Below are 17,859 nucleotides of genomic sequence, written 5' to 3' on the forward strand. Positions count from 1 at the left end.
TTTGGGGGGGGTGAATCTGGCTGACCACTGTGGGTAGCCAAATGCTGGCCCAGATGGAGCCGCCTTGGTCCGATCAGCAGCTCTCTGCCCCCAAGTAAGTCAGCTGCATCATCAGAGCCACCTTTTAACCCCAATTCAGTGCCAGAACTAAGGGAGGCTGCCCCCCCCGGGGTACCCCTGGTCCAGCCGCCCTCTCTAAGCCTGAACTGCACCACAGGGTGGGAGGGAGGATAAAATTGCGGGGGGGGGGAGAAGAATCTGCCCACCGCCCAAGAAGGGCAGAATAAAAATGAAATGCAACGAATAAATAAATACGCCAGGTAAGCGCGCACCCGCGGGGCCTCGGGCAGGATGTAAAGCGCCTCCCTCCCGTCCTCGTTTCCATTGCTATAATTTGGCTCCTCCGGCTTCTGCAACCGACTGATCAGGTCTGCTGGAAGTGGGGCAAGAGCAACTCCTGTTTTGTTCTTTTGTTTATGTTCCAGAAGGGAGGTAGAGTGAGGGTCCTCCAGATGGGTAGGCTTGGCTACCTTTACCTGGGATGCTCTGACTGAGTTCCTTCCGTCGTTAGACTGATATACTCAGGGAAGCTTATCTGCCCTCCTCATTCCGCCCTTTCGGGAGAGAGATGAGACACCTTTGTCTCTGCTCTCTCCCTCCTGAGCCATGAGGGCAACTCCCAAACCTGAGTGTTGCGCCTCCAAGTTAGTTAGAACTAGGTATGCCTTTCCTATCTACTATGTATTTCTATAAATAAAGCAGCTTTTCTTATTTACTGTCTGAAGTCTCAGTGATCTCAGTGCAGGGTGAAAGCCTGCTTTCTTAGGTAAACGCACACACTGGCACATACGCAGCTCACACGGTTGACCATCTCTGCTAAAATATACACATTTACATAACAAGGCCACGCAAGAGCGCCTTGCCACGCGCGGCGGGTCCCTTCTGTCCTTCACCAGGGGAATCCGGCTGAGCTCCGCAAGCTCCCGGCGACCCAGAGCTAGGCTCCCGCGAGCACCAGACGCCTGCCTGGCCCGGCGCGGCGCGACGCGGCGCGGGCCAGGGTAAGGGCAGGGAGGGGCCGGCGCGGCCGGAGCCTCGGGGGAAGGCGCCTGGCGCGTGCCGCCTCCCGCCTGGAACGCCCAGCGCTTTCCTCCCGGGTTTTGACGCGTGCGAAGGGTTCCTGCCCCAGCTGCTCCCGCCGGAGTCCGCACCACGTCCAGGATCTGCCTGTTGCGCAGCAACGCTGCGATCCCGGGGGCACCTCCGGGCGGCAGAGAAACAGCCCTCGTGGGCGCCCTGGGCGCTTTCTTCCCCCGAGTGAAAAACAAGAGTTTTGGGCATGGGCGTCCGCAAAAATCTGGGGTGCATGAAATCAAAGGGGGTGAAAGATGCTTAGCTGGGAGTTGGAACCCGCTGGGTTTTTCCAGAGAGGTACAGCCGGGTCCTGGGCATAGTTAGTTGCTCAGAATCAAGACCTTGCCAAGTCAACGCAGTCTGCCCACAAAAAACTATCCTCCTGAATCTGCAATAACCCCTGCACCTTCGAGACTGCGGCCCGATGCAGAACTGAGTGCAGTTTACTTCTGAGTAAACACGCGAATTGAGAAAACGGCGTGGTAGAGTGGTTGGGTTAGGGCATAGGAGACCAGGGTTCAAATCCCCTCTCTGCCCTGAAGCTCACTGGCTGACTTTGGACCAGTCACTGTCTTTCAGCCTAACCTACGTCACAGGGTTGTTGTGAGGACAAAATGGGGAGGGGGAGGACCATGTATGCCACCTTGAGCTCCTTGGAGGAAAAACGATGGGATATAATTGTGGAAATTGTATTTCTTTGTTTTTTTTATCATGCATTGGGATGTTTCTTACTGCAAAGCTGTTTCAAGATCTGTGCATAGCAACCAGTCTATAAATGGACCAAATAAATAAAGATGGAATATGTTCATAAAACAAAATTGTATAGGAGTAGCTAGGATTTTCTTCTCCTCTCCCATTTTGTTGGCCAGCTGCCCAGCCAGCATGGTGTAATGGTTAATTAGATAGATTGGGAGAGATCTGAATTCAAATCATGAATGTTTAGAGTCTCAGCCTCACTTACCTCCTGGGATAAAATTGCCCCAAGTCTCCATCAACATGGCTGGCACTTTGCAGGTCCCCTGTGTTGGAAGTGGGACAAGAGCAAGTCCTATTTGGGTTCTTTTGCTTGTATTCCAGAAGGAAGATAGAGTTTGGGTCCTCCAGCTGACTAGGCCCCCTTTAGGATGCACACCTTAACGTGGTGAGGGGGTTTGAGAGTGCTGAAGAAGCTGAGAGCAATGCCGTCAGGAGTCTACACCAAGAGGCTAGACTCCTAGCAGGGCACCCAAGGCAGAATGGTCAAAGCTGAAACACCAGACTAAGATGCATCTGAACTCAGAGGAAGGCAATGGGAAACCACCTCTGAATACCTCTTACCACAAAAACCCTATGAACAGAGTATCCAAAATGCAACACGAGATAGTGCTGGAACATGAGACCCCCAGTCAGAAGACACTCACCGAGCTACTGGGGAAGAACAAAGGACAAGTACGAGTAGCGCTGTGACTAATGACGCAGCTGGGTCAAAGCCGAAAGGAAGCCCAGAGGCTGATGTGCACAGATGCGAAAGGAGAGTCCGGAGTAATACGACGCATACAATAGGAACATGGAATGTGAGAAGCATGAACCGCGGAAAGTTAGAAATTGTCAAGCAAGAAATTGAGTGTATCAACATTACAATACTTGGTGTGAGTGAATTAAAATGGACAGGAATGGAACATTTCCAATCAGGCAACTACAAAATATTTTATGGAGGAAATGAGAAATCAAGAAGAAACGGGGTTGCTTTAATAGTGAGAAGTGATGTAGCAAGAGCAATTAGGAGCTACAACGCAAGGTCTGATCAAGTGATATCAATGAGATTAAACGGGAAACCTATTAACATAACCATCATCCAAGTCTACGCTCCAACATCAAACGCAGAAGAAGAAGGACTGGAGAGATTTTACGCAGAAGTACAGGAGGAAATTGATCACACAGCAAAACAAGATATGATGATAATCATGGGGGACTGGAATGCAAAAGGAGGGAACAGAGAAGAACTAGGAATTGTGGGGAAATGGGGCTTAGGAGACAGAAATGAAGCAGGAGAAAGACTTATTGAATTCTGTGAAGCCAATGATTTATTTCTTGCCAACACATTTTTTGAGCAACCAAAAAGACGACTGTACACATGGACATCACCAGATGGTCAATATAGGAATCAAATTGATTATATAATTGGAAACAGAAGATGGAGAAGTTCCATACTTTCTGCAAAAACAAGACCAGGAGCAGACTGCAGTACAGATCATGAACTGATCATATCGAAAATCGGAGTAAAGCTAAAGAAGAAGAACAAAGTGCTCATAATGCCAAAATACAATTTAAATATAATCCCAGAAGAATATAAAGATCAAATAAGGAACAGATTTGAGGCTTTAAACTTAGTTGACAGAGAACCAGAAGAACTATGGACTGAAGTCAGGGACATTATCAGGGAAGAATGCAAAAAGGCAATACCTCTTGTTAAAAAGAGAGAAAGACCTCAATGGATGACTGAAGAAACTCTTCAAAGAGAGAAGGAAAGCAAAAGCAAAACATGGTCAGAACCCTAAATACAACTATACAACGACTAGTACATAGGGACAAACTATTACAATAGTTATTGTATAGAAATAGAAAAGGACAACAACATGGAAGAACAAGAACCCTATTCCAAAAAATTAGAGAAATGAAAGGGAAATTTAAACCACGAGTAGGGATGTTGAATAATCATCAAGGGAACACACTGACTGACCAAGATGAAATAAAAGGAAGATGGAAGCAATACACTGAAGAACTCTATAAAAGAGATGCCAGGATGACAGATTCATTCATGGAGGAACCATATGACGAAGAACCAGAAATTTTAGAATGCGAGGTGAAAGCTGCTTTTAAAATTCTTGGAAGAAACAAATCACCAGGAATAGAAAGCATACCAATAGAGTTGCTACAAGCTACTGAGACTGAATCTGTCCAAATTTTGACTAAAATTTGTCAAGAAATATGGAAAACTAAACAATGGCACACAGACTGGAAGCGTTCAATATACATCCCAATTCCAAAGAAAGGGGATCCCAGGGAATGCAGTAATTAGCGAACTATTGCCTTAATATTCCATGCAAGTAAAGTAATGCTCAAGATTCTACAACAAAGGTCCTTACCATGTATGGAGCAAGAAATGCCAGACGTCCATGCTGGATTTAGAAAGGGAAGAGGCACCAGAGATCATATCGCAAACATATGTTGGATAATGGAACGGAGCAAGGAATTTCAGAAGAAAATCACCCTGTGCTTTATAGATTACTGCAAAGCCTTTGACTGTAGATCATGAAAAACTATAGAATGCTTTAAAAGAAATGGGGGTGCCACAGCATCTGATTGTTCTGATGTGCAACCTATACTCTGGACAAGAGGCTACTGTAAGGACAGAATATGGAGAAACCGATTGGTTCCCCATCGGAAAGGGTGTGAGACAGGGGTGTATTTTATCACCCTATTTCTTTAATCTGTACGCAGAACATATCATACGGAAAGTGGGATTGGACCAAGATGAAGGAGGTGTGAAAATTGGAGGGAGAAACATCAATAATTTAAGATATGCAGACGATACCATACTCTTAGCAGAAACCAGTAATGATTTGAAACGAATGCTGATGAAAGTTAAGGAGGAAAGCACAAAAGCAGGACGACAGCTGAACGTCAAGAAGACTAAAGTAATGACAACAGAAGAGTTATGTAACTTTACAGTTGACAATGAGGACATTGGACTTGTCAAGGATTATCAATACCACGGCACAGTCATTAACCAAAATGGAGACAATAGTCAAGAAATCAGAAGAAGGCTAGGACTGGGGAGGACAGCTGTGAGAGAACTAGAAAAGGTGCTCACATGCAAAGATGTATCACTGAACACCAAAGACAGGATCATTCAGACCATGGTATTCCCTATCTCTGTGTATGGATGTGAACGTTGGACAGTGAAAAAGGCGGATAAGAGAAAAATCAACTCATTTGAAATGTGGTGCTGGAGGAGAGCTTTGCTCATACCATGGACTGCGAAAAAGACAAATAATTGGGTGTTAGAACAAATTAAACCAGAACTGTCACTAGAAGCTAAAATGATGAAACTGAGGTTATCATACCTTGGACACATAATGAGAAGACACGATTCACTAGAAAAGACAATAATGCTGGGAAAAACAGAAGGGAGTAGAAAAAGAGGAAGGCCAAACAAGAGATGGATTGATTCCATAAAGGAAGCCGCAGACCTGAACTTACAAGATCTGAACAGGGTGGTTCATGACAGATGCTGTTGGAGGTCGCTGATTCATAGGGTCGCCATAAGTCGTAATCGACTTGAAGGCACAGAACAACAACAACAAGCTGGCTAGGCTTGCCTACCTTTACCTGTGCTCTTAGTTAGTTAGAACTAGGCATGCCTTTCCAATCCATTATGTATTATTTCTATAAATAAAGTAGCTTTTCTTATTTTACTAAGTCTTAAGTCTCAGTGATCTCAATGCAGGGTAAAAGCTTGCTACTTAGGCAAATACACACACTGGCACATGCAGCTCACACCGCTGGATCTCTGCATGTACATACATATTTCCATGACACCCTGCCCCAAGAAGCTTACAATCTCAAATTAGACAACAGAGCTGAGAGTACCAAACACAGGAGAAGGGGCATGTGGGGCCCACGGCTCATTTTGGGTGGGCTGAGGACGGAGCGGCTGCTCTAATGGCTCCAAGAGGAAGGTGGGCTTTGAGAGAGACCCTGAAAAGAAAAGGGGCTCCCCTGTCCCCCAAATGGGTTCATACTCACATTTAAGGGCAGAAAGACAAGGGGCTTCCTCTCGGCACTCGACGTCGGGCCTCCTGCTGCCGGCTCGCCTGGCCTATCTGAAGCTCTGCCGAGAAAGCTGAGCCCTCTCAGATGTTCGGGTGCCTCTCCTCTCCCCTCTCCCCACGAATATTTTCCCCAGGCCAGCGATAGAGAGCTTGTTGGGGGTTGGGAGCTCCAGATGCTGTTGGGCTCCCTTCAGCCTCAGCCAGCATGGCCAATGGTCAGGGGTAATGGGAGTAGCAGACCTCCAGCAACCTCTGGAGAGCCACAGGGCCCCCCATCCCTGACTGAGGCTGTCCTTTGTCCTTTTATCCCTCCATCTTTCTGGCCACGCACCCCATTCCTGACCCCCTCTCACTCCTAGCGAAAGAGCCTTTGGCTGGGATCGGAGTGGGCGAAAGCCAGACCCATCTCATTCTCCAGAGCTGATCAATCTCCTCAGAACCCCGGTGGGGGGGGGTGGAAGAAGGGGAGTTATCTGCTGAAAGAGGGCAGCCTCCTTTATAGAGTCACAAACGCTTAGCCCCCCCCCCGAGCACACTTACCAGCTAAACAATGGACAGAATCACCCCCCCAGATAACTTATATCAGCATTACAATCAAAGGGATGGGGGTGTTTGGGGGGATCTATGGGGATAAGGCACATTGTTGTAGTTAAGCCCCCACGCGCCCCCACCCTCCACTCGGCTTGGGAAGCAGCTAGAGGTCTCAGGGGCTCAGAGGCAGATAATCGCCCCCATACCCCAACCCTTTGGAAACTGGTAAAACTCGGGGGGGGGGATATCCTAATTCTTTATGTTCAGGGAATTTAGGAAGCGTCGGAAATAAAGAAGGCAACTGGAGCCTAGCCGATGGGGGGGAGTCGCAAATAGATTGGGTCTAATTCCTTCCCCAGACCCCCCATCAAGGACGCTGCGAGCCTTTTAAAAGCTTAATCCCAACGGGAGGGGCGGGAGGAGAAGAGAGGCGCCCCGTCACCTCCTTCTGTAGGGGGAAAGGGGTCGGTGTGGGGCCCCAGTTGCAGAGGCTGCCAGTTCAGCACCCTGGAGAGCGTCCGGAGGCCAGACAGGCGCGTGTCTGGGGCAACCAACCGCCCTTCCTTCTTCATGGACAGGGCGGGCCAGCGCTGACAGCCGAAAGTCCGCGGAGGTGATGAGAAGCAGAAGCGAAGACCTTCTGGCTTCCCAAACTTAAACAGATGTCCCGAGACGGGTTGGTCTGGGGTGAGGGTAGAGCGCCAGACAGGCGGGAGACCCCTGCCCACCAAAGTTGACTGATGCCAACTTAAAATAAATCTTCTTTGTCAGTATTGTGCAGTGGTTAGAGTGTGGGACTAGGATCTGGGAGCCCAGGGTTCAAATCCCCATTCGGTCATGAAGCACACTGGGTGACCTTGGGCCAGTCACTGCCTCTGGCCTAACCTACCTCTATACCAGAGTTGTGGGGATTAAATTAGGAGGGGAAGAACCATGTACGCCGCTTTGAGCTTCTTTGAGAAAAAGTGGGATATAAATGCAATAATAAAACAAAAATAAAATGAATACTTGGCTTCCTGTCGCCCATAACCACATAAAGCCAGGAGTTCTCCTTATATTTCTGGCAGGATGGTGGTGGTAGGGGAGAGAACATCACCATTTATGCTGCTGTTATGCTTCAGTGTGGATTTCCCTATGGTCAGGCTACACAGCTGCAAACCTATGTGCACTTAACTGAGAGCATGACTCACTGTACTTATTTAGAAGACTTACTTCTGAGTAAACACACATAGGTTCAGGCCACACTTGCCAATGACGCTAGTGAAACAGATTCATTGTGACTAACATAACTCCCATTGGCTTCAGTGGGGTGCAATCAGGACTAACTTTCACCAGATGGTAGCCGTCTCTGTAATTCAGTTTAAAAAAACAGAATACACATTGTGGCTAGTGCATAAGAGGCAACAGGAAAAGCACAAAACCCAACTAAGCCTGGTGAAAGGAAAAAGGAAAGAGGGGAGAGGGAGGGAGACAGAGAGAGAGCTATGTAGTACCTCCTCTTTTTTCCTGTGTCTAACATGAAACACACCGCAAACTGGAAGCCATTCATAGCCTACAGAAAACTAGACATTGTGGTCCATTTTGAACTGTGCTTGTACATGCTTACACATACCTGTGGGATTCCAGAGATGGTGGAGGAATTGGTTCCTATGTGGTTGGTCTCCAAACACTCCTATAGGATATGTGGGGGGGGGGAGGGGAATAGAATTGCCATGGACAGTAAAAGAATTTATTTATTTATTTATTTGATTTATTAGTCGCCCATCTGGCTGGTTGTCCAGCTGCTCTGGGCGATGTACAGAATAAAGACATACAAATACACTAAAACATTAAAATCTCAACAATATAATAAACCTAACCCACCCCAAAAGCCTGTCTGAAGAGCCAGGTCTTTAATGACAGTAGGCACAGTGACCTCTTTCTTTCTTTCTTTCTTTCTTTCTTTCTTTCTTTCTTTCTTTCTTTCTTTCTTTCTTTCTTTCTTTCTTTCTTTCTTTCTTTCTTTCTTTCTTTCTTTCTTTCTTTCTTTCTTTCTTTCTTTCTTTCTCTGTCTGTCTGTCTGTCTGTCTGTCTGTCTGTCTGTCTGTCTGTATTATAGAGTTGGAAAGGAGAATCCACTATGACATTCCACTTGATAGGTGACCAGCCATTCTCTGCTTTAAAAGCTCCATCAAAAGGACAGTCCCCACCTTCCAAGGCAGTCTTGGTCCCACTGTGGAACAGTCAACTCTTACTGTCAGGAAGTTCTTCCTAATGTTGAATTCTACCACCTGGAGCAACAGAAAACACATTTCATCCGTTATCTATGTGAGAACCCTTCAGGTATTTGAACATGGCTCTCAGTTGTCTCTTCACCAGGCTGAACATATCCTTCAGTCTTTCCACCATAGGTCTTGGTCTCCCAGACACCTTGGTCACCCTCCTCTGAACACACTCCAATAGCTGAGGTGCCCAGAACTGGACACAGTCCTGCAACTGAGGTCTGACCAAAGCAGAGCAGAATGATACCATTACTTCCCACACTCTGGACACTATGCTTCTGTTAATGCAGTTGAGAATTCCCTTCCCATCACACTGTTGACTCATGTTTATCTTGTTGTTGTAGTTATATGCCTTCAAGTCGGTTATGACTTATGGCGACCCCATGAATCAGCAACCTCCAATAGCATCTGTCGTGAACCACCCTGTTCAGATCTTGTAAGTTCAGGCCTGTGGCTTCCTTGATGGAATCAATCCATCCTTTGTTTGGCCTTCCTCTTCTTCTACTCCCTGCTGCTTTCCCCAGCATTATTGTCTTTTCTAGTGAATCATGTCTTCTCAGTGTGTGTCCAAAGTATGATAACCTCAGTTTCATCATTTTAGCTTCTAGTCATAGTTCTGGCTTATCTTGGGGCCTACTAAAACTGCTGATTCATAGGGTCACCATAAATCATAATTGACTTGAAGGCAGACAACAACAACAATTTATTATTATTATTATTAAATTATTAGGGTCCTTTTTACAGGCACTGCTGTCAGGTCAGGTGCCACCAACTGGCACTTGTGCATCTGATTCTCTTTACCTACATGCAGAACTTTACATTTATCTCTGTTGAAATTCATGTTGATAGTTCCAAGGGCCTTTCCAGGCGTCCTTTTTATTGTGCATTCATTATCTTGATGGTGTTGGGGCACCTGTATGCAATCCCGCTTTCAACGCTGTTTGCACCTGCAGAAGTTTCAGGGTGGATGTACTGTTTCATTTCCAGTCAGTGCAGGTCTTTGCAGTTTCCTGCTGAATTCCTGTAACTTTTCATACCACAAACAATAATGTAGTGGCAAATTCAGAAGTGCAGGGTCTCTTCATGTTAGTCACAGCCACTCCCACTCCCCCTTTTTTTGCTGCCGGGTTGTGTGTGAGATCCTTGTTAATGCCTTCTCCCACAACAGACATCCCTAGGAGCCAATAAGCATGAGAGTGTTTGCTACTGAAAAGAGTCTTCTCAGTGGCTGACTCACCTCCTTTCACTCTGATTGGCTCCAATCAGCAGGAAAGTTCAAGGAAACATGTTAGAAGACTTGTCAGTGGCTAACACACTCCCCTTTCATGCTGATGGGCTTACAGGATGCTGGAGACATAGGGACCCTGCTCCCAAAACAGTAAAGGGTCTAAGACCCAAAACCCTGGATGACTCTGTTCGTGTCTCCTGGGTGTCAAGGGCCAGCTAAAGATCACCCCACAGCGAGTGGCTCAGGGGTTACATGCCCTGCCACATGTGCAGCCATGGGCAAGCTGCAGAGTCCCAAGGAGCCCAGTTGCCCCCCAGCTAGCAGGTGTGGACAAGGAAGGGGTTGGCTTGTGCAGCTGTGGCAAGCTGGGCAGGCCCTAGCCAGCTGGGGAGGACTAGCCTCAGAGGGAAGCAATGGTAAACCCCCTCTGAACACCGCTTACCATGAACACCCTATTCATAGGGTCACCATAAGTCGGGATCGACTTAAAGGCAGTCCATTGCATCAACAATGATGGAATATGTGGTTCAACTCCAACTTGTGGGTTGAGGCTGCATGGGGTTAAAAAGGGTAGCTAGAGAGGAGACCTCATGATGGCTAGGCTAATACTTATCCTTTGATCTCCTGCTGACTCTCCCTTCCTGCTAGACTGATATGCAAAGGATGTTGACCACATCTCCTTCTTCTTTCTCTCGAGAGGGAGAGCAGACATCTTCTCTTTGGCTCTCCCTCTCCTCCCAGCATGAGGGCAAACACTAGGCTTAGTGTTTGCGTCTCCAATTTAGCTAGTTAGCTAGATGTAGAACTCTTTCCTGTCAAGTATGTACTTCCAGAATAAAGTAGTTCTTTCTTATTTTAAAGCTTAAAGTCTCAGACTAATTCCAGGGAAGGTGTGATCTTTAGCAAAGATTCAAATACAGTCATAGAAAGGCTCACTCAGACGCTCCATTCCCAATTTCGCTAATCTGCAACAAAGTGTTGCCGAATAGACCTGCAAAACAAACAAAATCCCACCAGTCTGGAAGGGCCTCAGGACCCCTAAGTGTGGAGAGACTGAGCAGAGGAGAGTGTTTTCCCCCCTTTCATAATACTAGAATTTGGGTGTTCTAATGGAAGTGACTCTCCAGGGATTCAGGAAGGATAAAAGGATGCCTTTCTTCTCACATCCTTCTTCCACAGTTAATCCATGGAATCCACAGCCACAAGAGGTGGTGACGGCCAGTGGCTTGGTTTGCTTTAAATGGGGACTAGACAAATTTGTGGACAATCGCTCTGTCAGTGGCTATTAGCCCTATGAAACTCCCAGGTTCAGAGGCAATAGGGGAACTAAGTACCAGAAAGAAGGCCCTTGCCCTCATGTCCACTGGTGGGGCTTCCTAGAGGCATCTAGCTGGCCACTGTGAAAAATGGGATGCCAGACTAGATGGGCTTTTGGTCTAATCCATACCCACGGCCCTTCAGAAGGTCTAAGACAGGATGGGGCTCCACAGTGCAGAGCAAGCATGCTTCTTATGAAGGGAGGGTTGCCAAGGGCAGACACCCACCTCAGTGGCATCCTCAGGTGCCCCCTTTGCCTTCTGGCATATAAACGAGGGATGAGGGCCCTCCTGTGGTCCTCCAGATGTGGCAGGGCACCAACTCCCATCATCCTGACATTGGCCATTCCAGCTGGTGCTGATGGGAGGTGGAATCCAATAACTTGGGGGGGGAGGGTTTTCCCATCCTTGATATGAGAAAATGCTTGCCACTCACTTCTATGGGTTCGGTGGGGGGCACTGCTACTGAGAAGCAAAATCTGCCCTCCACTTTTGACAAAGAGCATGGAAAGGGTGCTTCAGGAATGTGCACGCATGTGTGGGCTCTTTACAAGATGTAAATAATAATAATAATAATAATAATAATAATAATAATAATAATAATAATAATAATAATAATAATAATGACGACGACGATGATGATGATGATGGAAATGTGCCCCCGACTGGTGTCAGTAGATGCCTTCTTCCCTCCTCCCACCTAGCACGCTTTGCCAACGTCAACCCGAGGGGCCTTTCCTAACCCTACTGGGGCATAAGGCGGGAACTGGGGGGGAGGCAAAAGGGGGCGGCAGCCGAGCCTGCCTCTTCAGGAGCAGATGGGCTGGGAATCGGTGCGCGGAGCCGGGGCGTCCCCCTGCGACGCGTTGGCAGGAGCCACAGCGGCTGGGCGGGGCGCGACGGGGCGGCCTGCGGCATAAAAGCTACTCGGCGGGCGGGGAGAGCGGAGTCTGCCTCCTGGCTGGTTCGCTGGCTCCCTGCCTCCCTCGGTCTGGGCTCCGCCGCCTCTTCGCTCCATGTCGCCGCTCCGCGCCCAAGAGCCGTCGAGGAGGGACTTCCCCAAGATGGGTCCTGCCAAGAAAACGGGGGAAGCCCCCGAGCTGCGTAAGGTGAGCGCCAGAGGGGCACTGGGGCGCCCCCCTCCCCCTTTCCCTCCCTCCCCAAGCTCCCTTGCCTCGTGTCCCAGCTGGGCGCTGACTCGCTTGTTCCCCGCAGAGCCTCAAGCCTCTGATGGAGAAGCGCCGTCGGGCGCGCATCAACGACAGCCTCAACCAGCTCAAGACCCTCATCTTGCCCCTCGTCGGCAAAGACGTAAGTGGCTTCCCCGGGAAGGGCGCTCGCCCCCGTTTTCCCTGCAGGACGCGGAGAACAGCCAAAGGGAATGCCGGCGCGCCTTTGCAGGCTGCCCGTCCTGTCCTCTCTTAGCGAGGGCTAGAAAACGTCTAGCATCAAATAAGAATCGCCTTGCAGGATCATCGGGCCAAAGATCCGCCTAGTGCAGGGGTAGCCAACGTGGCGCCCTCCAGGTGTTGTGAGACTTACGTTTCCATCGTCCTTGGCCCAGGGTGCAGCAGCTGGAAAAACAAAAAGAGGCAAATTCCATGCTAGGAATCATTAGGTATTGAAAATAAAACTGCCCCTATAATAATGCCGTTATATAAATCTATGCTATAACTGTATTTGGAATACTGTGTGCTGTTTTGGTTGCCTCACCTCAAAATGGATACCGTAGAGCTGGAAAGGCTCAGAAAAGGGCAACCAGAATGACCAAGGGGTTGGAGCGACTCCCCTGTGAGGAAAGGTGGCAGCATTTGAGGCTTTTTAGGCAAGTCAGAGGCGAGGTGATAGAAGTGTCTAAAGTTATGCATGGCATCGAGAGAGTGGACAGAGAAAAGGTTTTCTCCCATAATAGTAGAACTCAGGGACAACCAAATGGAACTGAATGCTGGAAGATTCAGGACAGACAAAAGAATGAATGAATTCAACGATGGGATTTGGTCCCACAGGAGTCAGTGACGGCCACCAACTCGGATGGCGTTAAAAGAGGATGAGACCCATTCATGGAGGAGAAGGCTCTCAGTGGCCACACTGGCTATGCTCTTCCTCCAGTGTCAGAGGGGGATGCCTCTGAGTACTATTGGAATCGCAGGTGGGGAGAGTGTTGTTGTTGCACCCAGGTCCTGCTTGCAAGCTTCCCAGAGGCATTTTGTTGGCTACTGTGAGAACAGGATGCTGGACCAGATGAGCCCCCTTTGGCCTGATCCTGCAGGCTCTTCATGTTCTGGCCAGTGGCCATGCTCAGTGTGCCTACATTTGGAAGGCACCAGGTTCCCCATCGTGGGCTAGCCAAATGCCTCGGATGAGCTCTCGCTTGTATTCAGAGGTACACTGCTTCTACAAAGGAGGCTCAGTATGTTTGCCTTCAGCACCATTCCTGTTATGGAAATTTGTATATATGTGCAGAGATGGTCAATGGTGTGAGCTGCGCGTGTGCCAGTGTGTGTGTTTACCTAAGTGGCAGGCTTTTACCCTGCATTGAGATCACTGAGACTTAAGACTTAGTAAAATAAGAAAAGCTACTTTATAGAAATACATAGTAGGTAGAAAGGCAGGGCTAGTTCTAACTAACTAAGTTGGAGGTGCAACACCGAGATGTGTGAGTTGCCCTCATGGCTCAGGAGGGAGAGAGCAGAGACAAAGTTGTCTCCTCAGACAGTCGAAGAAGGAAGGGCAGAATGAGGAGGGGCAGATAAGCTTCCCTGGGCATATCAGTCTGCAACAGAAGGAACTCAGTCAGAGCATCCCAGGTAAAGGTAGCCAAGCCTAGCCATCTGGAGGACCCTCACTCTATGTCCCTTCTGGAACATGAACAAAACAGGAGTTGTTCTTGCCCCACGTCCAACAATCCCTGCATGGATTTGCCCTAACCTGTGGCTGCTGTTGCATTAAGTCAGGGATGAGGATCCTGTGGCCCTCCAGATGGGACTCCAGCTCCCATCCCCTCCAGCCAGTAGGGCCAATGGTCAGGGATGATGGGAGTCTGGTATCCAGCAACATTTGGGGGTCCCACAGTGTTACACACACAAAAAGGGCTTCCTTCTGTTTGGACCTGCTGTTATCTCAATCTCTCTGTGGCCCCAGGCCACTTCCTGGCTCCCTGCCCCCTTCACCTAGCCTCCCTGGATGGCCCACCGTTCTCCTTGCTGACCAGTCGGGATCCTCTGCCCGTAGCAACCTCCCTCACCACAGAGTCCTTTCTCATCTCTCTCCATGCCCATGATTTGCACCCTTCCCCGGGACACCTTTCTTTGTCCATATGCTCTTGCAACGCCCTCTGTGCCGTTGCTTTCTTGTGAGAATCCTAAAACAAACGCATTTTCCTTCCTTTCCAGAGTTCTCGCTATTCCAAGCTGGAGAAGGCGGATATCTTAGAGATGACTGTGCAGTTCCTCCAGGAGCTTCCAGCCCCCTCCTGCTCTTCAGTCCCTGGTGAGTGACAGGCCATGACACCTACACAAATCCCTCCATACCTTCTCAGGGACTATCCAGCGCTTGATAGCTGGCTGGCGAATGTGTGAATGGACCTTGCTTTTTTAAAGGGTTGGCAGTGGCAAGGGATCTGAGGCCCAGTGCACAAGACCAGGTGGCCCCTCTGGGCCACTCTCTAGCAACGCCCTTGCACATAACAATAGCTCCATGCAGTGGCCACTGAGCAAGGAACAAGCTCGTGTGAACCAGCCACGAGTGACTGGCAGAGAAGAGGAGTTTGATGGAGCTTCGACTCCAAGAGGAATACATGAGGGCTAAAATGCTCCCAGGACAATGATCTTGGGTGAGAGGCTGCAAGCGCGATGCCAGAGCACGCAAAAGCCCCCAGGTCCAGTCCATGGCACCTCCAGTTTAAATGATGCTGGGAAGGCTGAGAGTGTATGTATTTTATAAGCTGTTTTAGTTCTGTGCTATTTTGATTTTTTTTTTAAAAAAAATGGTGCTTATGTGGGGTTGTCTCTTAAGCTTATTGTGAATTTTGATGTAGTGTGGGTTTCTTGCTATGTTTTTAGTTGGTATAAAATTTGTCTTGTTCCATTTTGTATGACACTGAGCAAACTTATTTTATGAGCCATCTCATCAATGCAAATAAATGTAGTTTCCCAAGGAACACATTTCAGTCCGACATCAGTGCTGATTCAAAGGCAGAAGTAATGTAGTTTTAAAGCGAGTGCCCATTCCAGAGATAATGCATGCTGGGGGTGTGTGTCTCCAGATGCTGTTGAACCCCAACTTCCATCAGCCCCGGTCACATGGTCAGTGGTCAGGGATGGTGAGAGCAACTTCTGGAGAACCACTGGTTCCCCCCTTCCTGGTGTAGGTTTTGCATTTGAATTTTAAAAAACGAAAATAAAAATGCAGAGAGCGATTTGAGTGACATAAGAATCACAGACTCAGCAAAACAGCCTCTCCAATCCAGTGTGCTCCAGATGTTTTTGGCTACAACTCCCATCAACCCAAGCCAGCATGGTTGTGCTGGCATGGGGCTGATGGGAGTTGTAGTCCAAAACAATGGGAAGGTGCGGTCAAAGTTCCTCCCTCGTCCTCTGTAATGTGTAGGCCTACAACTTAGCGTGCACTCTGATGCCTGCATGCCATGTGCTTTTCGCCCTCCTCCACACTAGCAGCAGAGTGTCGCAGTGCTCAGCCAAAGTGTTGCTTCTTTGCAGAATTTGCCTCAAATCTTTAGTACTCTGCTCTTGGCCGGGGGGGGGGGGGGAGGGAAGACATTCTGTAGCTGGTTGGTAACCCAGATCTCTGTCCCCCACAGGTTCTGCTGACAGTTTTTGCGATGGCTATCATGCCTGCCTGTCCCGCCTCTCTGCCCTCTTGCCTAAGTACAACCTCCTGAGCCGAGACACCTGCAGCAACCTCCTGGGCCATCTTCAGCAGGCCAGCGGACAGCACAGATGCCTTCGGGACTGCGCCAACCCAGAGGACTTGTCCCACGCACAACACTGGGTGATGCCCCTGTGCCCGCCCAGAAGGGCCCAGGAAGCCTTGTCTCCACCACCACCGCTCTGGAGACCTTGGTAGAGCCACAGAACTTCCTGACTTGAACAGGGAGCCCTGCATTCTCTTTATTTGTATGTACGGCAGCAGTTTCCAAACAGGGTGTCACAAAAGGAGAGCCCTAAGCTGTGAGAGAATTGCTAATGTGCCCGTGAGAAATATCCACCTACAGAAGAGGCTGCTTGCTGTCTCTCAGAATGATTTACTGCTCTGGCTTTCTAACCAGCCTCAGTTGAGTGTAAACACTTCTGCTTAATCTCTGAATTTTGGTGTGGTTAGATCATCCAGTCACTCCGGACACAGTTGAATTACCAGCTCTCAGATGAGGCTGCCTGTTGTGTCTCTGCACAGCAGCTATCTATGTTCCTTTTCTTACTTAGGGAGGGGCTTTGCATGAAGGAGGTCCCAGGGAGCATCTCCAGGGAGGGCTGGGCGTGTCCCCTCTCTGAAATCCTGGAGAGTGACTGCCAGTCAGTGCAGACAGTTCTGAGCTAGATGGAACAATGGTCTGACTTGGCATAAGGGAGCTTTCTAGGTTTCTCTGTTAGATAATCTGGGATCATGCCCTTCCATTTAGAAGGAACACTCAGAACAGTGACTCATGCATAAACACAGGAGAGGGACTCCTCTGAGGGCAGGTAATTTCTTACTCTGTGCTCTAAAAGTGTATGTGTAACAGAGGCATGTGCCTTCATTTTAATTCATAGTCAGCCATCGCAGTTGCCTGGGGGAAACTGCTGTCTCGTGCGAAGGCTCTGGGTCTCTGTCTCTCTGCCAGAAATCTCCCTTCCTTCCACAGGCTTTGTAGCCACAATAGGAGGGGGACTGAAGGCCAGTAAACCCCGTGGGTTGTTGAACATTCTTATTTTCCTGGTCTGTGACTTGAACAAATCCGGCATGGCTTGAGCCAAAGACCGGACAGCACTTTAAACCTGTGTATATGAGTGAATTTGATACACAATAAAACGTCATGATTGGTATAAAAAATAACAGCATCATGTCATTTTGTCAACTTTACCAAACCTAGGGCTATAGCCAGTTAAGTCCTACTCACAGAAGACCCATTGAAATGAATGAACCTGTGTCCATTAACTACAATGCGTCTACTCTGAGTAGGTCTAGCTGGGGACACAATTATTTATTTATTGCATTTATATACTGCTTCATAGCCGAAGCTCTCTGGGCAGTTTACAACAGTTAAAACATTAAAAACAAGTATACAGATTTAAACCATACCAAATTAAAACCCATAAAAACCGACAGGCAAGTTAAAAACACATACTATTCAAATGCTGTTTAAAAAATGCCTGGGAGAAGAGGAAAGTCTTGACCTGGCACCAAAAAGATAACAGTGTTGGTGCCAGGCACACTTCGTCAGGGAGATCATTCCATAATTTGGGGGCCACCACTGAGAAGGCCCCCTCCCTTGTTGCCAGCCTCTGAGCTTCCCTCAGAGTAGGCCCCCCGAGAAGGACCTTTGATGTACAGGTGGGTTCATGTCAGGAGAGACGTTC

At 48.4% G+C, this 17,859-nt stretch overlaps 1 protein-coding gene across 1 annotated transcript; it reads left to right on the plus strand.

The window, feature by feature from the left end:
- The first annotated feature begins 12,273 nt into the window (after positions 1-12,273).
- On the plus strand, positions 12,274-17,310 carry HES2 (hes family bHLH transcription factor 2). Its single transcript, XM_061601345.1, has 4 exons — positions 12,274-12,393; positions 12,500-12,595; positions 14,677-14,773; positions 16,104-17,310. Exons 1-4 carry the CDS (start codon positions 12,301-12,303, stop codon positions 16,367-16,369), a joined length of 552 nt encoding a protein of 183 aa, XP_061457329.1. The 5' UTR covers positions 12,274-12,300; the 3' UTR covers positions 16,370-17,310.
- Positions 17,311-17,859: the final 549 nt, after the last annotated feature.

The sequence above is a fragment of the Rhineura floridana genome, chromosome 18 (assembly GCF_030035675.1).
Source record: "Rhineura floridana isolate rRhiFlo1 chromosome 18, rRhiFlo1.hap2, whole genome shotgun sequence".
In the NCBI taxonomy this organism is placed as follows: Eukaryota; Metazoa; Chordata; class Lepidosauria; order Squamata; family Rhineuridae; genus Rhineura; species Rhineura floridana.

Bases quoted from the DNA above. Each gene is read 5' to 3' on its own strand.
- HES2 (XM_061601345.1), top strand. From the start codon at position 12,301: ATGTCGCCGCTCCGCGCCCAAGAGCCGTCGAGGAGGGACTTCCCCAAG. The intron at 12,394-12,499 runs GTGAGCGCCAGA...TGTTCCCCGCAG, and splicing joins AAGCCCCCGAGCTGCGTAAG to AGCCTCAAGCCTCTGATGGA. The intron at 14,774-16,103 runs GTGAGTGACAGG...TGTCCCCCACAG, and splicing joins CTCCTGCTCTTCAGTCCCTG to GTTCTGCTGACAGTTTTTGC.